This window comes from Coregonus clupeaformis, chromosome 34 (assembly GCF_020615455.1).
Source record: "Coregonus clupeaformis isolate EN_2021a chromosome 34, ASM2061545v1, whole genome shotgun sequence".
NCBI classification, from domain to species: domain Eukaryota; kingdom Metazoa; phylum Chordata; class Actinopteri; order Salmoniformes; family Salmonidae; genus Coregonus; species Coregonus clupeaformis.
Window position 1 is genome coordinate 42606507 of NC_059225.1, and position 23642 is coordinate 42630148.

At 43.3% G+C, this 23642-nt stretch overlaps 1 protein-coding gene across 2 annotated transcripts in view; it reads right to left on the bottom strand.

Moving 5' to 3' along the window:
- Positions 1-23642, bottom strand: part of LOC121550072 (semaphorin-5A) — a 203419-nt gene that overhangs the window by 63681 nt on the left and 116096 nt on the right. For both annotated transcript variants that reach the window (XM_041862193.2, XM_041862190.2), the window contains exons 12-15: positions 13705-13822; positions 9395-9576; positions 9015-9158; positions 529-676 (exon numbers count right to left, since the gene is read on the bottom strand). In XM_041862193.2, coding sequence (XP_041718127.1) covers positions 529-676; positions 9015-9158; positions 9395-9576; positions 13705-13822 — 592 coding nt within the window. The remainder of the gene's footprint in view (positions 1-528; positions 677-9014; positions 9159-9394; positions 9577-13704; positions 13823-23642) is intronic.

The following is a 23642-nucleotide window of genomic DNA, read 5'->3' on the forward strand; positions in this document are numbered from 1 at the left end:
TGAAGGTTTGGGAAGGGAAGAGACACAATCTCCAACCTGGGCTCTCTGGAGGACAAGAGTGCTGCACGTCCACTTCCATGAGGAATATAAGGATTTGGAGATACTTACCTTTGGGAAATACTCACCTTTGGATATATGCACCTGTGGAAATACGTGAGAGACATTTGGAAGGACTCTTTGCTGGGTTGGCCACTAGCTGCAACGTGGACTACACAATCCCGCTGAAAGCTGTGTAGCCTCTCGTGACGTCACAGTTCATAGATAGCATTGGTCATGTATCTGCTGTTCTTAACAACCTGTTAAGTGCCATAGCTGAATATAAATACTAGGGGATTTTGGAGGGGATGACCATTAAAGTTCAATGTTACAGTTTAGATGGTTTAGAAGTTCAAGGCCAGCCTGCTATGGAAGTGCAGCCCAGATCTGTTTTTGTGTGTGTGTTTGTGTTTCTGTGTGTGTGTTTGCGTGTGTGTGTTTGTGTGTTTTGTGTGTGTGTTTTGTGTGTGTGTGTGTGTGCGTGTGACATACCTGGGCACAGCCGGGGCACTCGTTGCCGTTCTCGCAGGTCCTGCGACGTGATTGGATGCCGCCTCCGCAGGGCACCGTGCAGCGTTCCCATGCCGACCAGGCCGACCAATAGACATGAGGCGGGCAGGGCAGGTGCTCGTTACAATACCTAGGAAGGACAAAGACCACTGGGGATGAGTGTGTGTGTGTGTGTGTGTGTGTGTGTGTGTGTGTGTGTGTGTGTGTGTGTGTGTGTGTGTGTGTGTGTGTGTGTGTGTGAGAATGCGAGTACACACAGAGAGGCTATGGGAGTGCTGGGGGGCCATGTGCAATCTGAAGTGTCTTTACTTTACCCAGTAGTATCCCTGAGTCAGTCTATCTGTCTTTGGAGTGGTTGGCTGTAAATAAGGGGTCTTTTTGACATGATACACAACACTACAATTATAAAAGAGGGACACTGGGCTTCTGAAAACCTTATCATATTTTAGACCGCAAGCTAAGGCAGCGAACCAACATAGCTTCATAGGAGTTGGAGCTACTGATGCCACAAGACAAGAATGACTAACTATAGAGCACTACTGTACAGTCCAAAGACAGACAGACAGACTTCCAGACCAATGTTGACAAGTGAACTCCATTTAAACTAATAACTTTTACAGACAGAAGTAAATTGCTTTTATGTCGCCATCAACGACAGAGAAATTACAGACTATTAAACTAGACTTACTAGAATTTAAAAAAGCCAATGTGATATTCCTCTGAAATTCATACTTATACATGCATGTAATGTGCCTTTATAAAAGATATATCTTAATGAGTCGACATGCATATTCCACATATTTTAATGGTGCTGCCTTTGAAAAAGCCACACAGACTCATTAATCATGTTTAATTACATAATTAATTATTACTGTATGGCTCCATTGGTTAACTACTGACGTTCATTATTCAATAACGTGACGCTATTGATAGTCTTATTAGGGCCTGTATACTTTATTTTAGACCTTTTACACAAACTATAAAAACAGCAGATATCACAGTCTTTGTGTAACCATGAAAAACATTTTATGTTGTAGAAAAACTTTGATGAGTGGTGACTCACGTATATTTCCCTTACTTCATTGTGTCTGAGATTTGACTCAGAGAGAAAGAGATGGGCCTTGTTATATCTGCATATACATATAACAGATAATACACACTGAGTGTACAAAATATTAAGAACACCTGCTCTTTCCATGACATAGACTGACATAGACTGACCAGGTGAATCCAGGTGAAAGCTATGATCCCTTATTGATGTCACTTGTTAAATCCACTTAAATCAGTGTATATGAAGGGGAGGAGACAGGTTAAATAAGGATTTTTAAGCCTTGAGACAATTGAAACATGGATTGTGTATGTGTACCATTCAGAGGGTGAATGGGCAAGACAAAAGATTGAAGTGCAACGCTGCTGGGTGTTTCACGCTCAACAGTTTCCTGTGAGTATCAAGAATGGTCCACCACCCAAAGGACATCCAGCCAACTTGACACAACTGTGGGAAGCATTGGAGTTAACATGGGCCAGCTTGTAGAGTCCAAACCCCGACAAAATTGAGGCTATTCTGAGGGCAAAAGGGGGGGGCTGGGGGGGGTTCCTAATTTTTGGGTATACTCAGTGTATATTATGTTGCTTTTTGGAGCACAATGAAAAGCTGAAATAGGAAAACATTGGTGCATCACTCAGTTTTTCTATAAACCTATTTACATTAAAGTGCCTGAGATTTGGCTGAGGAAAGGGGAGAAAGAGAGAGAGAGAAAGAGATGGAGAGAGCGAGAAAGAAAAAGAGAGAGAGAGGAAGGCAGAAAGGGGAGAGGGAGGGTAGCACCGATTGCAGGAAAAAGGAGAAAGAGAAAGAAAGAGAGCGGGAGAGAAAGGAAGCGAGGGAGGGAGAGAATGGGTGTAAATGGGATATAATGCACATGGTAGCGATATTAGCATTGATCTGCAGGGCCCCCTGCTGAGCCGCAGAATGGAGGAGACAGACCTAAGCCAGATCCATAGTAAATAGATTTAGAGCTTCGCTAAACTCATCGTCAATCCAGCCATGCAAATTGTTCTGCTAACTGATTAGATTAGCCTTTGTTAAATGCAACGTCCACCCCCTCCCTCCTCCTCCCTCAGTAAAAATGGGCAGGAAGTCAAGAAGAAAATGGTACTAATAATTGGCCTATAGGAGCTGAGTAAGCAGGGGAATTCAGTTGACATGTGCTGAGGGGGATGCTAGCATAAGGTACATAAACCTGAGCATTAGCCAGCCAGACTTCTGCCCCATGGCATTGACTGATTGGTTTTTATAACTGTTTCTCTTCCTACGGCAAGCAAACAAGGACAAACTGCTGGAACGCCCCTGGCCAGGTACTCAGACAGTTGGGTGTGAAAAGAGGTTGACTTTTCATCATTGATACAGTGAGGGAAAAAAGTATTTGATCCCCTGCTGATTTTGTACGTTTGCCCACTCACAAAGAAATGATCAGTCTATAATTTTAATGGTAGGTTTATTTGAACAGTGAGAGACAGAATAACAACAAAAAAATCCAGAAAAACGCATGTCAAAAATGTTATGAATTGATTTGCATTTTAATGAGGGAAATACGTATTTGACCCCTCTGCAAAACATGACTTAGTACTTGGTGGCAAAACCCCTATTGGCAATCACAGAGGTCAGACGTTTCTTGTAGTTGGCCACCAGGTTTGCACACATCTCAGGAGGGATTTTGTTCCACTCCTCTTTGCAGATCTTCTCCAAGTCATTAAGGTTTCGAGGCTGACATTTGGCAACTCGAACCTTCAGCTCCCTCCACAGATTTTCTATGGGATTAAGGTCTGGAGACTGGCTAGGCCACTCCAGGACCTTAATGTGCTTCTTCTTGAGCCACTCCTTTGTTGCCTTGGCCGTGTGTTTTGGGTCATTGTCATGCTGGAATACCCATCCACGACCCATTTTCAGTGCCCTGGCTGAGGGAAGGAGGTTCTCACCCAAGATTTGACGGTACATGGCTCCGTCCATCGTCCCTTTGATGCGGTGAAGTTGTCCTGTCCCCTTAGCAGAAAAACACCCCCAAAGCATAATGTTTCCACCTCCATGTTTGACGGTGGGGACGGTGTTCTTGGGGTCATAGGCAGCATTCCTCTTCCTCCAAACACGGCGAGTTGAGTTGATGCCAAAGAGCTCGATTTTGGTCTCATCTGACCACAACACTTTCACCCAGTTCTCCTCTGAATCATTCAGATGTTCATTGGCAAACTTCAGACGGGCCTGTATATGTAATTTCTTGAGCAGGGGGACCTTGCGGGCGCTGCAGGATTTCAGTCCTTCACGGCGTAGTGTGTTACCAATTGTTTTCTTGGTGACTATGGTCCCAGCTGCCTTGAGATCATTGACCAGATCCTCCTGTGTAGTTCTGGGCTGATTCCTCACTGTTCTCATGATCATTGCAACTCCACGAGGTGAGATCTTGCATGGAGCCCATGGCCGAGGGAGATTGACAGTTCTTTTGTGTTTCTTCCATCTTCCATAATCGCACCAACTGTTGTCACCTTCTCACCAAGCTGCTTGGCCATGGTCTTGTAGCCCATTCCAGCCTTGTGTAGGTCTACAATCTTGTCCCTGACATCCTTGGAGAGCTCTTTGGTCTTGGCCATGGTGGAGAGTTTGGAATCTGATTGATTGCTTCTGTGGACAGGTGTCTTTTATACAGGTAACAAACTGAGATTAGGAGCACTCCCTTTAAGAGTGTGCTCCTAATCTCAGCTTGTTACCTGTATAAAAGACACCTGGGAGCCTGAAATCTTTCTGATTGAGAGGGGGTCAAATACTTATTTCCCTCATTAAAATGCAAATCAATTTATAATATTTTTGACATGCGTTTTTCTCGATTTTGTTGTTGTTATTCTGTCTCTCACTGTTCAAATAAACCTACCATTAAAATTATAGACTGATAATTTCTTTGTCAATGGGCAAACGTACAAAATCAGCAGGGGATCAAATACTTTTTTCCCTCACTGTATACACTACATGACCAAAAGTATGTGGAGACCTGCTCATCGAACATCTCATTCCAAAATCATGGGCATTAATATGGAGTCGGTCCCCCCTTTGCTGCTATAACAGCCTCCACTCTTCTGGGAAGGCCTTCCACTAGATGTCGGAACATTGCTGCAGGGATTTGCTTCCATTCAGCCACAAGATAATTAGTGAGGTCGGGCAGAGATGTTGGGCGATTAGACCTGGCATGCAGTCGCCGTTCCAATTCATCCCAAAGGTGTTCGATGGGGTTGAGGTCAGGGCTCTGTGTAGGCCAGTAAAGTTGTTCCACACTGATCTCGACAAACCATTTCTGTATGGACCTTTGTGCAGGGGGCATTGTCATGCTGAAACAGGAAAGAGCCTTCCCCAAACTGTTGCCACAAAGTCGGAAGCACAGAATTGTCTAGAATGTCACTGTATGCTGTAGCGTTAAGATTTCCCTTCACTGGAACTAAGGGGCCTAGCCCGAACCATGAAAAACACAATTTATATTAATTTTGTTTTTTTACATTTTAGTCGTTTAGCAGACGCTCTTATCCAGAGCGACATACAGTTAGTGAGTGCATACATTATTATTATTATTATTATTTTTTTAATACTTTATCTAAACATGGATGTCTGATCCTTTATAAAGAAACTACACATAACCTGCTCCACATGAGACACAAACGCTTAAATCATACATGTATCCTCTTATTCAAAATACGATTTCAAATAATAAAATCAAAAGCTGTACTAAACGGTTGCTTGTTGTTTTTTAAAGCCCTCTTTGGATCAATCAAAGAGAAACAATGGTCCAGTCTATGGCTGTATGTTTGTGGGAAGGATTAAAGTGTTTGAGTAGGTGTTTTGGTGTGAATGTTTAGCCAGATTACATAGGCAGCTCTGGCTGAGTTAAATGTCAGGGAGAATACCCATTATGGCTCTGGGTACTACCATTGCTGAAGCCCCCTCCAAATAACCCTAGTTAACTTGATCAACTTCACTCAATACTCTACTAAGAGAGAGCTACATGGAAAATGTAACAGAGTTCAACAGTCCTAACACGATCAACAAAAAAACACCAGAAAAACAATTAACATTCAAAATAAGAAAAAAATATACATGGAAATATTGAGACCAATTGTAAATCTAGTGAAAGACAAGGCCAATAATAATATTTGTAATAATTATAACAAAATAAATATTTCTGCTTGAATAACGCAAGTTTCAAATGATCTACAGCAACTAAACTTAACGTTTGTGATCTAGATATTGATATACTGTTTATATAAACCTTTTATTTCCATAGCCTTTAAAAAATACACTTTATATATTAAATCCAACCCAATGTTCAGCACACACCACTCCTTCACAGTGAAACACCTCACTGCTGAGGAGCTACAGAACAGCCTCCCAGGAGTGAGATTAATGTACACAACTTGTCCTAAATTATCTGGTTTCTCAAACATTTACTTGTATATATCAAGCTTTTGTCACACTTACCCAATACTATTATTCCTCCTCCACCAAACTTTACAGTTGGCACTATGCATTCGGGCAGCTAGCGTTCTCCTGGCATCCGCCAAACCCAGATTCGTCCGTCGGACTGCCAGATGGTGAAGCGGAGAACTGGTTTCCACTGCTCCAGAGTCCAATGGTGGCGAGCTTTACACCACTCCAGCCGACGCTTGGCATTGCACATGGTGATCTTAGGCTTGTGTGCGGCTGCTCGGCCATGGAAACCCATTTCATGAAGCTCCCGACGAACAGTTATTGCGCTGATGTTGCTTCCAGAGGCAGTTTGGAACTCGGTAGTGAGTGTTGCAACTGAGGACAGACTATTTTTTACACGCTATGCGCTTCAGCACTCGGCTGTCCCGTTCTGTGAGCTTGTGTGGCCTACCACTTTGCGGCTGAGCCGTTGTTGTCCTAGACGTTTCCACTTCACAATAATAGCACTTACAGTTGACCGGGGCAGCTCTAGTAGGGCAGAAGTTTTACGAACTCACTTGTTGGAAAGGTGGCATCCTATGACATTGCCACATTGAAAGTCACTGAGCTCTTCAGTAAGGCCATTCTACTGCCAATGTTTGTCTATGGAGATTGCATGGCTGCGTGCTCAATTGTATATATGTGTGTGTGTGTGTGTGTGTGTGTGGTTGTTTGTGTGTGTGACACACAAAGTTAGGCACATGCATGTGTTATAAATTCAGTGTCACATATCTGAGTGATGTGCGTGTGTGCGTGTGTGTGTGTGTGTGAGCCTAGTGCGTGTGCCTGAGGCCTCTCTATAGGTTGTTATCAATAAAATGCCACAATACGGTGCAAAGCGTTCGATTTGGCTGCTGGGGGGCAAAGAGACCCCCAGCTCCACTAAAACCATTGACAACTACAATGCCTTCAGAGAGAGAGCGCGCGAGAGAGAGAGCGGACAGAGCGTAAGCAGAATCAAGAAACCCTACTCTTTTTGGACAGACCTTTGTACCCCACTAGGACACAGTGATACTGACACGGCATATTTCATAAATTAACACATGTCTCCCTCCACAGTGTGTAAAGCCTCCAAGCCCTACTATAGGACCCTGATGGATTCTCTCATTCTCACAGCTCTACTACTCAAGGTGTTTTATTGGCTGAGCAGGAGGTAGTGTGAAAGAAGCAGAGAGGGAGAGAGGGTCAGGGAGAAAAAGACTGAGGGAGAGAGAGAGAGAGAAAGAGAGAGAGAGAGAGAAAGAGAGAGAGAGAGAGAGAGAGAGAGAGAGAGAGAGAGAGAGAGAGAGAGAGAGAGAGAGAGAGAGAGAGAGAGAGAGAGAGAGAGAGAGAGAGAGACCGAAAGGGGCAGAGAAGTCATAGTTATGAGGGCACTCAAACAAATTATAAATCTACAGTCTCTTTTTCACTGTGAAAACCTGCACCATGGAAACTCTTGAGTCATTTACCTCTCTCTTTTTTTCACACTTTCTTTCCATTTCTGTCACATTTTTTTTCTTCTCCTGTCTCATACACAAATGTCTTAAGCCTGTGTCACACGAAGCAATTTGGACACAATTTCTGTTGCAGATGCAAGTTGCAAGTGACATCATCTAAAGCAACTTTGCTGATACTCTAAGCAATTCAAACACAATTGAAATTGCATGCAACACCCAATCCTGTCATCAGTGTAAAGTACTTAAGGTATCTTTACTTTTACTCAAGTATGACAATTGGGTACTTTTTCCACCACTGCCTGTCATACATCACATCACGATTTCATAAATCACTTGTTTATCCATATGTTTGGTAATTGTAATAGCATCAATATAGACAAAATGCTGGCTGTAAAATGTAGCTAACTAGACAAAATCTTGCCTATTTGCCAACCATGTTTACCAAGCTAACTAGCTAGCTAACTAAGGTCAGGGTTCACTTCTAAAATGACATGTATTGTCTGCCAGACCATGTACATAACCCATGACTAACGATGATGTCTAGAATTCTTTATACATTTCCCATTTGGCATGTTTTTTTCTTTCGCGGTTTTCAGCAGCACTGACAGCTGGTTGGAGTTCTGACGAGTCATGTAAACTATTTTTCTGTTCACTTATTGGACATTGCATACAATCAGTTGCGTGAAATAGGATTGATTTCTATGTCTTGCAATGCAATGCAACTAAGTTGCAAGGAGTTTCTGGGGGGATGACACACAGAGCAGAGCTCTCTCTCCCTCCCTCCCTCCCTCCCTCCCTCCCTCCCTCCCTCCCTCCCTCCCTCCAGAGGTGGTCAATGAAATTATCAGCGTGATGTCTGGGTAGCTAAGAGAAGCTGGAGTCTCATATAAAGAATGGCCAAGTTAATTAAAATCCACCATGCTTCATTATGATGTATTGGACCATGTATAAATGACATTTACAGGAACAAAGTACCCAGAAGTTATTCTCATAATATTATTGTTGTAAAGTTTCAGGTAAAGAAGTTTCACTTCAAACAACATGTAGACATCTTGACCTTCTCTACCTGCACTGTTTCATGTTCTCTCTCTTTTCTTTTTCTTCTTCTCTCACTTTCTTTCTCTGCAAATCCCATATTTCAGAGGGCCTCGTCGGTTGCCTTCCAAACATATTTTTGGAGGTGATTATTCCAGACCAAAGCAGACGATCCAGAGCTTCAGAAGGAATGCAGCCTCCCTCATCTGTGTGGAGCTCAGATAATTACCAGGCTCAGAAACATCCCTCTCTCTCTTAACTGGCTGTCAGAGTTGGACTGAAGCGATTATGACGACAGCAAGTCATTTTTCCCAACCACACATTTTACATTAGAATGTATGACTGATTGGAGGAAGGACTCAAGACTTCTGTGACACTCACACCAACAGGGGGACTGTGTGAGGAAATCTGGTGTGGATTTATGGCTGTGTGTGTGAGTACATGTGTATGAATGTACGTGTGTGTGTGTGTGTGTGTGTGTGTGTGTCCCGTACCTCTCCTCTCGGTTCTGCCCCACACACACTCGTCCTCCATGGCGCGGGGTGGGGTTGCTGCAGGACCTCTGGCGGACCTGGAAGCCAATGCCACAGCTGGTGCTGCAGGGAGCCCACAGAGTCCAGGGGGTCCATGCTCCATTCCTATAGAGAATCACAGACCACAGGGTTACACACACACACAAAGGAGAGGCAGTGGAGAAAGGTAGAATGCTTGCTATTGAGTAAATATTTTTGTTGTCGAATGAAATATATACTCTATTTCATGTATTATCCAAAACATGAACTGTAAGCTTGTAGTGTCTTTGTGAGAAAAGGGCAGATTGACAAATACAAATGGAAAGACAGACAGAACAACAGACAGTCAGACAGTAATATACCTGGAGCAGTTGGCCACCTCCGCGTTTAGTCCGTGACAGGACTGACCCCCACACTGGGGTGTGGGGTTTTCACACGCCCTGGTCCGACACAGACAGGACCCAGCACTGCCCCCATCAGTATTACTACAGCCCCCCCAGCCTGACCACGGCCCAAACCCTCCATCCACCGTCACGTTACGCACCTGGGGAAAATACAGGGAGGAGGAAGAAAATACTTAGAACTATGATGGAGGTAAACAGAAAAGAAAGAAGGATATAGGGGGAGAGAGGTCGAGAGAGATGGAATACAGGGAGGGAGTTGGAATAGGGGAGAGGAAGTTGAGGCGAATGGAGGGAGAGATAACTATTCATAAACAGGAAGTTTGACTAAAACATGTATTCATGTACGGTATATCCACAAGGGTAATACATAATAGTGTAGTCACTAGAGATATGTAGATATGGACACCCTGAGATCCAAATAAGGAGATATATAAATAAAAAGGTAGTATGATTTTTTTAAAGTATAGATCCACAAGGGACAAAACACATTCTTCAGCTGGGAAATGAATTCTGAATGATGAGAGAGAAAAAAACTATTCACATTCACATACACACACATAGTTACTCATATACAGTACACGCAGGTGAGAATGTCCATTTGTAAAAAACAGAAAACGGTGCAGAATTTCGATAGCAATGTATTACAAATGACTGCCCGGCCGTACGGGCTAACTGGAAAGCAATGATGTGAGATTCAAAACCACAGGTGATATGAGCCACGTTGGTTACATTTCCGGCGAATTTAAAAAATGCAAAGAGCATTTTAACAACAGGAGAAAGAAGGCTTGATGTGTCACTGCTTTGGCAGGAACTGAAATAGCGTCTGCCCTTCTCTTATTGGTAACTGAACCCACTCGAAGGTCTAAATTGGAAGACATCGCAATGAGAGAAACATATTTTCGTGAATGGAGAGAAATGATGCAGAGAGAGAGGGGGAGCAGAGAGAGAGAGAGCAGAGAGGAAGAAAGAGAGAGAGAGAGAGCAGAGAGGAAGAAAGAGAGAGAGAGAGAGAGAGAGAGCTAGAGTGAGGGAGGGAAAAAAAGTATTTGATCCCCTGCTGATTTTGTACGTTTGCCCACTGACAAAGACATGATCAGTCTATAATTTTAATAGTAGGTTTATTTGAACAGTGAGAGACAGAATAACAACAAAAAAATCTAGAAAAACGCATGTCAAAAATGTTATAAATTGATTTGCATTTTAATGAGGGAAATAAATATTTGACCCCTCTGCAAAACATGACTTAGTACTTGGTGGCAAAACCCTTGCTGGCAATCACAGAGGTCAGACGTTTCTTGTAGTTGGCCACCAGGTTTGCACACATCTCAGGAGGGATTTTGTCCCACTCCTCTTTGCAGATCTTCTCCAAGTCATTAAGGTTTCGAGGCTGACGTTTGGCAACTCAAACCTTCAGCTCCCTCCACAGATTTTCTATGGGATTAAGGTCTGGAGACTGGCTAGGCCACTCCAGGACCTTAATGTGCTTCTTCTTGAGCCACTCCTTTGTTGCCTTGGCCGTGTGTTTTGGGTCATTGTCATGCTGGAATACCCATCCACAACCCATTTTCAATGCCCTGGCTGAGGGAAGGAGGTTCTCACCCAAGATTTGACGGTACATGGCCCGTCCATCGTCCCTTTGATGCGGTGAAGTTGTCCTGTCCCCTTAGCAGAAAAACACCCCCAAAGCATAATGTTTCCACCTCCATGTTTGACGGTGGGGATGGTGTTCTTGGGGTCATAGGCAGCATTCCTCCTCCTCCAAACACGGCGAGTTGAGTTGATGCCAAAGAGCTCGATTTTGGTCTCATCTGACCACAACACTTTCACCCAGTTCTCCTCTGAATCATTCAGATGTTCATTGCCAAACTTCAGACGGCCCTGTATATGTGCTTTCTTGAGCAGGGGGACCTTGCGGGCGCTGCAGGATTTCAGTCCTTCACTGCGTAGTGTGTTACCAATTGTTTTCTTGGTGACTATGGTCCCAGCTGCCTTGAGATCATTGACAAGATCCTCCCGTGTAGTTCTGGGCTGATTCCTCACCGTTCTCATGATCATTGCAACTCCATGAGGTGAGATCTTGCATGGAGCCCCAGGCCGACGGAGATTGACAGTTATTTTGTGTTTATTCCATTTGCGAATAATCGCACCAACTGTTGTCACCTTCTCACATAGCTGCTTGGCGATGGTCTTGTATCCTATTCCAGCCTTGTGCAGGTCTACAATCTTGTTCCTGACATCCTTGGAGAGCTCTTTGGTCTTGGCCATGGTGGAGAGTTTGGAATCTGATTGATTGATTGCTTCTGTGGACAGGTGTCTTTTATACAGGTAACAAACTGAGATTAGGAGCACTCCCTTTAAGAGTGTGCTCCTAATCTCAGCTCGTTACCTGTATAAAAGACACCTGGGAGCCAGAAATCTTTCTGATTGAGAGGGGGTAAAATCCTTATTTCCCTCATTAAAATGCAAATCAATTTAGAACATTTTTGACATGCGTTTTTCTGGATTTTTTTGTTGTTATTCTGTCTCTCACTGTTCAAATAAACCTACCATTAAAATTATAGACTGATCATTTCTTTGTCAGTGGGCAAACGTACAAAATCAGCAGGGGATCAAATACTTTTTTTTAGAAGATATTAACATCCCCCTATTATTGTAAGACAGATAAAGAAGTGTGTGGGTTAGAATAGAGGAATGGACAAAATAGTAATATTTTGCTGGCGTGGCAAGGGGAGCTAGATAAAACAATTGTTTGTGAAAAAATTTGTTTTGTATTTCATATACACTAGGAAACATCACATCAATAATCATTTCTAATTTCACGGCCTCAGTGGAATTGTATCAGCAGACTTCTCTATTGTTTCTCACTCATTAGATGAAGTGCATTGTTTTATTATTGGGTTTGAAATGTGCTGTGGAGGGGGAAGGATTAGAATGCTTCCATTCATTTTCAGTTTCAGTTAGTTAAAAATACAAGGTGAATAGGATGCTTCCATTTTATTTCAGTTCCATTCGTACTTTCAATGCCTAAAAGAGACATTCGGTGAACATCGTGACTAAGATGTATTTTACATCACTAAAAACACACTTTTCTTTCTGTATTGTTTATTTCCACAGGGAGTCCAGTCCCAAGCACCAGATGGTTTTGTGAATAGGTTGGTAAAGCTGTCTCCTTTCTAGCAACTCACTGAGGTACACATTACACCTTGGAAAAATATCCTATCCAAATCTTAACCGCAAAAACATGTCAAATATGACTTAATCTCTCCTCTATGTTCTCTGAAAGTTCAGTTCCATGGTGAGGAAAACCATGTTAATCACAAAAGCCGATTAGAGTAATGTATGGGAAATAAATCTACGCAGCTTCACAAAAGCGTCATTGACTTCACAGTCATTTTGTCCCCAATATTCCAGTCCTGTCCAACTGTTACGTGTATTTGGACTGCCAGTCGTCAGTCTGTTTTAATAGCCATGGCCATGGAAGTCCTACAATAATAACCAAATGGATCACAGTTTGTCTGGGCAACACAGGACTCCATTGTTCCGCTGGCTAGCAAGTCGTTATTGGAACATAATTTATTCTAGTTTGATTTAGTTGGCTATATAAAGGTTACATAAGCAAATACACGTTCCCCTCTTGTCTTTGGCAGTTGTGTCTGAGCAAATAAAAGGCGGTAACCAGAGCCAGAGTACAGGCGACGACACCTGTAATAGTGTCTGTGTTTACACTGTCTTTTAGTTGACTATGATGTAATCAGAACGAGACAGCTAGTGTAGATCAGTAGAGAGTGCCCCTTAGGTCTGTCGGTGAACTTTAAAGAGACTGGATGAGTAATGTTTTGGTGTGTGTGTGTGTGTGCGTGTGTGTGCGTGTGTGTGTTTGTGTGTGTCTGTGTGTGTGTGCGTGTGTATGGGTGTTTGCCAACAAATGCAGTGGGCTGTCTAGTAGTGCCAAATAACCTGTTGAACATGAAACCACATACTGTACAAGACTAGGACAGCACTCAACACTGCCATTGGTCACCGCCCCAGAATGGATGTCTGTCAGACAAACGTCAATTACCGTTTCATTAAGCGGGGTCGCAGTGAAATCAATCCCCCGGAATTGGGAGTGGGCAGAATGAATGGGCGAACTGCTGCGAATTAGCTAATGATCGCGAAGACAGAGGAGATTGATTGAAGCTTTGGTGGGGAGAGAATTCATTTCCCTTAGTGTGACTGTGTGTGTGTGTGTGTGTGTGTGTCTGGTACAGTGCATTCTGGGTACTCACTGGGCACTTAGTGATGCTCTGTTCCCATTGGCTCATGCTGACGCTCTCTTCCAGAGTGGTGCACTTCCTCAACACCAGGTCCCAGCCACAGTACGGGTCCCTTGCCCCCACACACGCCCTGACAGAGAGGAGACATATTGACTGGTTAATTGATTCATATATTCATTAATGGGAGAAAAGGAGAGAGGGAAGAGCGAGTACACTGGCATTAGCAAGTGTGCAAAAGTTATTCCTCAGTCATGTTCTGATCTGTAAACTTTTTAGGAATAGACAAAATGATTCAGACTTCTCTCTATGTTGGGCCTTGTTCAATACCTCTGCATGTATTTGAATGTCTACATATACACAGTACAGATTTGTCATGGGACCAATCTAACATAAGGTGTCTGTTTGGGAGGTGTAGAGGTTTCCAGCACAATAAAGTACCTGATGTCTCTTTTCTGTCATGCAAATAAGAGAGCCGTGTCACAACCTAAACTCATCTCTGAGACACAGACAGATGGTATTAGCTACAGTGTGGAAAAAAAGTATTTAGTCAGCCACCAATTGTGCAAGTTCTCCCACTTAAAAAGATGAGAGAGGCCCGTAATCATCATAGGTACACGTCAACTATGACAGACAAATTGAGAAAAAAATTCCTGAAATTCACATTGTAGGATTTTTAATGAATTTATTAGCAAATTATGGTGGAAAATAAGTATTTGGTCACCTACAAACAAGCAAGATTTCTGGCTCTCACAGACCTGTAATTCTTCTTTAAGAGGCTCCTATGTCCTCCACTTGTTACCTGTATTAATGGCACCTGTTTGAACTTGTTATCAGTATAAAAGACACCTGTCCACAACCTCAAACAGTCACACTCCAAACTCCACTATGGCCAAGACCAAAGAGCTGTCAAAGGACACCAGAAACAAAATTGTAGACCTGCACCAGGCTGGGAAGAATGAATCTGCAATAGGTAAGCAGCTTGGTTTGAAGAAATCAACTGTGGGAGCAATTATTAGGAAATGGAAGACATACAAGACCACTGATAATCTCCCTCGATCTGGGGCTCCACGCAAGATCTCACCCCGTGGGGTCAAAATGATCACAAGAACGGTGAGCAAAAATCCCAGAACCACACGGGGGGACCTAGTGAATGACCTGCAGAGAGCTGGGACCAAAGTAACAAAGCCTATCATCAGTAACACACTACGCCGCTTGGGACTCAAATCCTGCAGTGCCAGACGTGTCCCCCTGCTTAAGCCAGTACATGTCCAGGCCCGTCTGAAGTTTGCTAGAGTGCATTTGGATGATCCAGAAGAGGATTGGGAGAATGTCATATGGTCAGATGAAACCAAAATATAACTTTTTGGGAAAAACTCAACTCGTCGTGTTTGGAGGACAAAGAATGCTGAGTTGCATCCAAAGAACACCATACCTACTGTGAAGCATGGGGGTGGAAACATCATGCTTTGGGGCTGTTTTTCTGCAAAGGGACCAGGACGCCTGATCCGTGTAAAGGAAAGAATGAATGGGGCCATGTATCTTGAGATTTTGAGTGAAAACCTCCTTCCATCAGCAAGGGCATTGAAGATGAAACGTGGCTGGGTCTTTCAGCATGACAATGATCCCAAACACACCGCCCGGGCAACGAAGGAGTGGCTTCGTAAGAAGCATTTCAAGGTCCTGGAGTGGCCTAGCCAGTCTCCAGATCTCAACCCCATAGAAAATCTTTGGAGGGAGTTGAAAGTCTGTGTTGCCCAGCGACAGCCCCAAAACATCACTGCTCTAGAGGAGATCTGCATGGAGGAATGGGCCAAAATACCAGCAACAGTGTGTGAAAACCTTGTGAAGACTTACAGAAAACGTTTGACCTGTGTCATTGCCAACAAAGGGTATATAACAAAGTATTGAGAAACTTTTGTTATTGACCAAATACTTATTTTCCACCATAATTTGCAAATAAATTCATTAAAAATTCTCATTTTGTCTGTCATAGTTGACGTGTACCTATGATGAAAATTACAGGCCTCTCTCATCTTTTTAAGTGGGAGAACTTGCACAATTGGTGGCTGACTAAATACTTTTTTTCCCCACTGTATAGTAATAGTCTGTGTGGAATATAATAGTGATAGATTGTGTACTGACACACACACACACACACACACACACATGCGTCTGTCAGAAGAAAATAAATAACAATTTATAATCTATGATTATCTCATCCTGACCCAGGTGTTACCCTCCATCTCTAAATATAAACCCAGAGAATAACTTATTTCTTTGAGAGATGCAAATTGCAGATAGGTTTTCACCTATTTGCTGTGGTTTCTCCAACTCTCTTCATTGGAGTCTGTCTTTGTAAATCATGTGTTGCGTTCGAAATGGCACCCTATTCCCTATATAGTGCACTACTTTTCACCAGAGCCCTATATAAAGTAGTGCACTAAATAGGGAATAGGGTGCCATTTAATACATAGTCTGTCTCTGTGAGCCCTGAATGCCTCTGCTGATCCTACAGCTATTGTATGCAGTAATCATGTGCCTAAGAAGCAGATTTATACTGTTAGCACTGAGCCGGTGTGCCCAAGGAGGAAGTCCACTGTGTGCAGCTCACAATGCACTAGCATAAAAACATGAGCACATCTACTGCTGCAAAACTTCCCAGTAAAGCACTAAAAACAACTAAGCATTCCAGAAGAAAGGTGCTCAAAATAGCCCACGTTAATAATAATAATAATAATAATAATAATAATAATAATATAATAGTTAACATATGTAGCTTAAGAAACAAGGTTCATGAAATCAATAATTTGCTAGTAACAGATGACATTCATATTCTGACTATCTCTGAAACTCACTTAGATAATACCTTTGATGATACAGTTGTAGCAATACAAGGTTATAACATTTACAGAAAAGATAGAAATGCCAATGGTGGAGGTGTTGCTGTTTATATTCAGAACCACATTCCTGTGAAGATTAGAGAGGATCTCATGTTAAATACTGTTGAAGTAATATGGCTACAGGTTCATCTGCCTCACCTAAAGCAAATTCTGGTGGTAAGCTGCTATAGACCACCAAGTGCTAACAGTCAGTATCTGGATAACATGTGTGAAATGCTTGATAATTTATGTGATATCAATAGAGAGGTATATTTTCTGGGTGATTTAAATATTGACTGTCTTTCAACAGGCTGCCCAAGAGAAAGCTTCAAACTGTAACCAGTGCCTGCAAACTGGTTCAGGTAATCAGTCAACCTACCAGGGTAGTTACAAACAGTACAGGAATGAAATCATCAACATGTATGGATCATTTCACATTTTACATTTACATTTACATTTTAGTCATTTAGCAGATGCTCTTATCCAGAGTGACTTACAGTTAGTGAGTGCATACATTTTTCATACTAATCATATATTCACTAATGCTGCAGATATTTGTTTGAAAGCAGTATCCAAATCCATTGGCTGTAGTGATCACAATATAGTAGCAATATCTAGGAAAACCAAAGTTCTAAAGGCTGGGCCTAATATTGTGTATAAGAGGTCATACAAGAAGTTATGTAGTGATTCCTATGTTGTTGATGTAAAGAATATATGTTGGTCCATGGTGTGTAATGAGGAGCAAACAGACACTGCACTTGACACATTTATGAAATTGCTTATTCCAGTTACTAATAAGCATGCACCCATTAAGAAAATGACTGTAAAAACTGTTACATCCCTGTGGATTGAACAGGAATTGAAAAATGGTATGATTGATAGGGATGAGGCAAAAGGAATGGCAAATAAGTCTGGCTGCACAACCGATTGGCAAACGTATTGCAAATTGAGAAATCATGTGACTAAACTGAATAAAAAGAAGAAGAAACAACACTATGAAACAAGGATAAATGACATAAAGAATGATATTAAAAAGCTTTGGAGCACCTTAAATGAAACTTTGGGAAAAAAAGGCAAACTCAGCTCGATCATTCATTGAATCAGATGGCTCATTCATCACAAAACCAACTGATATTGCCAACTACTTTAATAATTTTTTCATTGGCAAGATTAGCAAATTTAGGCATGACATGCCAGCAACGATTGCTGACACTACACATCCAAGTATATCTGACCAAATTATGAAAGACAAGCATTGTAATTTAGAATTCTGTAAAGTGAGTGTGGAAGAGGTGAAAAACCTATTGTTGTCTTTTAACAATGACAAGCCACCGGAGTCTGACAACTTGGATGGAAAATTACTGAGGATAATAGCAGACGATATTGCCACTCCTATTTGCCATATGTTCAATTTAAGCCTACTAGAATGTGTGTGCCCCAAGGCTTGGAGGGAAGCAAAAGTCGTTCCGCTACCTAAGAATAGTAAAGCCCCCTTTACTGGCTCAAATAGCCAACCAATTAGCCTGTTACCAACCCTTAGTAAACTATTGGAAAAAATTGTGTTTGACCAGATACAATGCTATTATACAGTAAACAAATTGACATCAAACTTTCAGCATGCTTATAGAGAAGGACATTCAACAAGCACAGCACTTACACAAATTACTGATGATTGGCTGAGAGAAATTGATGATAAAAAGATTGTGGGGGCTGGTTTGTTAGACTTCAGTGCGGCTTTTGACATTATCGATCATAGTCTGCTGCTGGAAAATCTTATGTGTTATGGCTTTACACCCCCTGCTATAATGTGGATAAAGAGTTACTTGTCTAACAGAACACAGAGAGTGTTCTTTAATGTAAGCCTCTCAAACTTAATCCAGATAGAATCAGGAATTCAACAGTAGCTAAGATGGGGCGAAGTATGTCCATAATTAAGTGCTGCTCTGCCTTCGCATCTCTGCATGTCTGGCAGACATATCAGTGTGGATGACGGATCACCACCTCAAGCTGAACCTCGGCAAGACGGAGCTGCTCTTACTCCCGGGGAAGGACTGCCCGTTCCATGATCTCGCCATCACGGTTGACAACTCCGTTGTGTCCTCCTCCCAGAGTGCAAAGAGCCTTGGCGTGACCGTGGACAACACCCTGTCGTTCTCGGCTAACATCAAGGCGGTGACCCGATCCTGTAGGTTCATGCTCTACAACATTCGGAGAGTACGACCCTGCCTTACACAGGAAGCGGCACAGATCCTAATCCAGGCACTTGTCATCTCCCGTCTGGATTACTGCAACTCGCTGTTGGCTGGGCTCCCTGCAACTCATCCAGAATGCCGCAGCCCGTCTGGTGTTCAACCTTCCCAAGTTCTCTCACGTCACCCCGCTCCTCCGCACACTCCACTGGCTTCCAGTTGAAGCTCGCATCTGCTACAAGACCATGGTGCTTGCCTACGGAGCTGCGAGGGGAACGGCACCTCCGTACCTTCAGGCTCTGATCAGTCCCTACACCCAAACGAGGGCATTGCGTTCATCCACCTCTGGCCTGCTGGTCCCCCTACATCTGCGGAAGCACAGTTCCCGCTCAGCCCAGTCAAAACTGTTCGCTGCTCTGGCACCCCAATGGTGGAACAAGCTCCCTCACGACGCCAGGACAGCGGAGTCACTCACCACCTTCCGGAGACACTTGAAACCCCACCTCTTTAAGGAATACCTGGGATAGGATAAAGTAATCCTTCTACCCCCCCCCCTTACCCCCTAAAAAAATAAAATAAACATATTGTAAAGTGGTTATCCCACTGGCTATAAGGTGAATGCATCAATTTGTAAGTCGCTCTGTATAAGAGCGTCTGCTAAATGACGTAAATGTAATGTAAATGTTAACAACACTATCAACAAGGCAGGTCCTACAAGCCCTAGTTTTGTCGCACCTAGACTACTGTTCAGTAGTGTGGTCAGGTACCACAAAGAGGAACTTGGGAAAATTGCAGTTGGCTCAGAACAGGGCAGCATGGCTGGCCCTTAAAAGTACACAGAGAGCTAACATTCATGACATGCATGTCAGTCTCTCCTGGCTTAGAGTGGAAGAGAGATTGACTTCATCACTGCTTGTTTTTGTAAGAGGTGTTGACAAGCTGAATGTACCGAGCTGTCTGTTTGGAATACTGGCACACAGCTCGGACACCCATGCATACCCCACAAGACATGCCACCAGAGGTCTCTTCACAGTCCCCAAGTCCAGAACAGACTATGGGAGGCGCACAGTACTACATAGAGCCATGACTACATGGAACTCTATTCCACATCAGGTAACTGATGCAAGCAGTAGAATCAGATTTAAAAACAGGTAAAAATACACCTTATGGAACAACGGGGACTGTGAAGAGAAACACACAAAGGTATAGACACACGTATATCTAATCAAATCAAATTTGATCTGCCACATGCGCCGAATACAACAGGTGTAGACATTACCGTGAAATGCTTACTTAAAGCCCTTAACCAACAATGCATTTATTTTTTAATAAAAAAGTAAAATAAAACAACAACAACAAAAAAGTGTTGAGAAAAAAAGAGCAGAAGTAAAAAATTAAATAACAGTAGGGAGGCTATATACAGGGGGGTACCGGTGCAGAGTCAATGTGCGGGGGCACCGGCTAGTTGAGGTAGTTGAGGTAGTTGAGGTAATATGTACATGTGGGTAGAGTTAAAGTGACTATGCATAAATCATTAACAGAGTAGCAGCAGCATAAAAATATGAGGTGGGGGTGGGGGGGCAGTGCAAATAGTCTGGGTAGCCATGATTAGCTGTTCAGGAGTCTTATGGCTTGGGGATAGAAGCTGTTGAGAAGCCTTTTGGACCTAGACTTGGCGCTCCGGTACCGCTTGCCGTGCGGTAGCAGAGAGAACAGTCTATGACTAGGGTGGCTGGAGTCTTTGACAATTTTGAGGGCCTTCCTCTGACACCGCCTGGTATAGAGGTCCTGGATGGCAGGAAGCTTGGCCCCAGTGATGCCTTGCGGTCGGAGACCGAGCAGTTGCCATACCAGGCGGTGATGCAACCAGTCAGGATGCTCTCGATGGTGCAGCTGTATAACTTTTTGAGGATCTGAGGACCCATGCCAAATCTTTTCCGTTTCCTGAGGGGGAATAGGCTTTGTAGTGCCCTCTTCACGACTGTCTTGGTGTGTTTGGACCATGATAGTTCGTTGGTGATGTGGACACCAAGGAACTTGAAGCTCTCAACCTGTTCCACTACAGCCCCGTCGATGAGAATGGGGGCGTGCTCAAACCTCTTTTTTATCCTGTAGTCCACAATCATCTCCTTTGTCTTGGTCACATTGAGGGAGAGGTTGTTATCCTGGCACCACACGGCCAGGTCTCTGACCTACTCCCTATAGGCTGTCTCATCGTTGTCAGTGATCAGGCCTACCACTGTTGTGTCGTCTGCAAACTTAATGAGGGTGTTGGAGTCGTGCCTGGCCATGCAGTCATGGGTGAACAGGGAATACAGGAGGGGACTGAGCATGCACCCCTGAGGGGCCCCCGTGTTGAGGATCAGCGTGGCAGATGTGTTGTTACCTACCCTTACCACCTGGGGGCGGCCCGTCAGGAAGTCCAGGATCCAGTTGCAGAGGGTGGTGTTTAGTCCCAGGATCCTTACCTTAGTGATGAGCTTTGAGGGCACTATGGTGTTGAACACTGAGCTGTAGTCAATGAATAGCATTCTCACGTAGGTGTTCCTCTTGTCCAGGTGGGAAAGGGCAGTGTGGAGTGCAATAGAGATTGCATCATCTGTGGATCTGTTGGGGCGGTATGCAAATTTGAGTGGGTCTAGGGTTTCTGGGATAATGGTGTTGATGTGAGCCATGACCAGCCTTTCAAAGCACTTCATGGCTACAGATGTCAGTGCTACGGGTCGGTAGTCATTTAGGCAGGTTATCTTAGTGTCCTTGGGCACGGGGACTATGGTGGTCTGCTTGAAACATGTTGGTATTCAATCTTAGTCCTGTATTGACTCTTTGCCTGTTTGATGGTTTGTTGGAGGGCATAGCGGGATTTCTTATAAGCATCCGGGTTAAAGTCCCGCTCCTTGAAAGCGGCAGCTCTACCCTTTAGCTCAGTGCGGATGTTGCCTGTAATCCATGGCTTCTGGTTGGGGTATGTACGTACGGACACTGTGGGGACGACGTCATCGATGCACTTATTGATGAAGCCAGTGACTGATGTGGTGTACTCCTCAATGCTATCTAAAGAATCCAGGAACATGTTCCAGTCTGTGCTAGCAAAACAGTCCTGTAGCTTAGCATCTGCGTCATCTGACCACTTTTTTATTAACCGAGTCACTGGTGCTTCCTGCTTTAATTTTTGCTTATAAGCAGGAATCAGGAGGATAGAGTTATGGTCAGATTTGCCAAATGGAGGGCGAGGGAGAGCTTTGTATGCGTCTCTGTGTATGGAGTAAAGGTGGTCTAGAGTTTTTTTCCCTCTGGTTGCACATTTAACATGCTGGTAGAAATGAGGTAGATTGGATTTAAGTTTCCCTGCATTAAAGTCCCCGGCCACTAGGAGCGCTTTCTCTGGATGAGCGTTTTCCTGTTTACTTATGGCCTTATACAGCTCGTTGAGTGCAATCTTAATGCCAGCATTGGTTTGTGGTGGTAAATAGACAGCTATGAAAAATATAGATTAAAACTCTATTGGTAAATAGTGTGGTCTACAGCTTATCATAAGATACTCTACCTCAGGCGAGCAAAACCTAGAGACTTCCTTAGTATTTGGTTTTGTGCACCAGCTGTTGTTTACACAGACCACCACCCTTGTCTTACCAGAGTCAGCCGTTCTATGCTGCCGATGTAGCATATATCCCGTCAGCTGTATGTTGTCCATGTCATCGTTCAGCCACGACTCGGTGAAACATAAGATATTACAGTTTTTAATGTCCCGTTGGTAGGATAACCGTAATCGTAGGTCATCTAATTTATTTTCAAATGATTGAACATTGGCTAATAGGATTGATGGAAGAGGCAGTTTACTCGCTCGCCGTCGGATCCTTACAAGGCACCCCGACCTACGTCCACGATATCTCTTTCTCTTTCTCCTGCGAATGACAGGGATTTGGGCCTTGTTGGGTGTTTGTAGGATATCCTTCGCGTCCGACTCGTTGAAGAAAAAATCTTCGTCCAATACGAGGTGAGTAATCGCTGTCCTGATATCCAGAAGCTCTTTTTGGTTATAAGAGATGATGGCAGAAACATTATGTACAGAATAAATTACAAATAATGTGAAAAAACACACAATAGTACAATCAGTTAGAGGCTGTAAAACGGCAGCCATCTTCTCCGGCGCCATCTCAGCACACATTGTGATATTGTTGTATGTTGGTATTAAACATTTTGTATTGTAGATAGGTAGTGCTGTAATAATGTTTTATGATGTACTGTTTTATATTTTGTTTTATATGTAATGTAAGTGTTTTAATATGTTTGGACCCCAGGAAGAGTAGCTGCTGCCTTGGCAGCAGCTAATGGGGATCCCTAATAAATACAAATACAAATACAAAATGTTTCTGCTGTTATCCTTGGCACTGTGTTCATATCCAGGCCTCTGCTCTGAAAGATCTGGTGCCTCTGTCAGAAACTCAATACGTCTCATTAACATACTCCCACTACAATAGCCACAGCAGCTGAGGGGACAAGAAGGTAAACCAACACTATATTACATTGGCATCATGCCAGGCCCACTATAATTTGATTAATTAACAAGTAAATAGCTTGTAACAACTATGTAACTACATGCAGTTGTGGAGAAGTAGTGTTTGTGTGTGGGTCTGTGGGTGGGTCTTTGTCTGAGACCTAATCTCTGGTGGACAGATTCTCGTGGAAAGGCGAGAATCTGTCAAGGCTAACGTAGAATTATGTGATTATGAGCAGCAGTAGTTCATGGTTTTGGGTTTTCGTGATTTATTATTTTGACGAATCAGGATTGGGCAAAGGCGGTGCTTAAGCTGGTGCTGTGATTTTCAAGCCCGTGATAAACATTTTCCACTAGATTCCACAGCCACAAAGTCAAAATTGG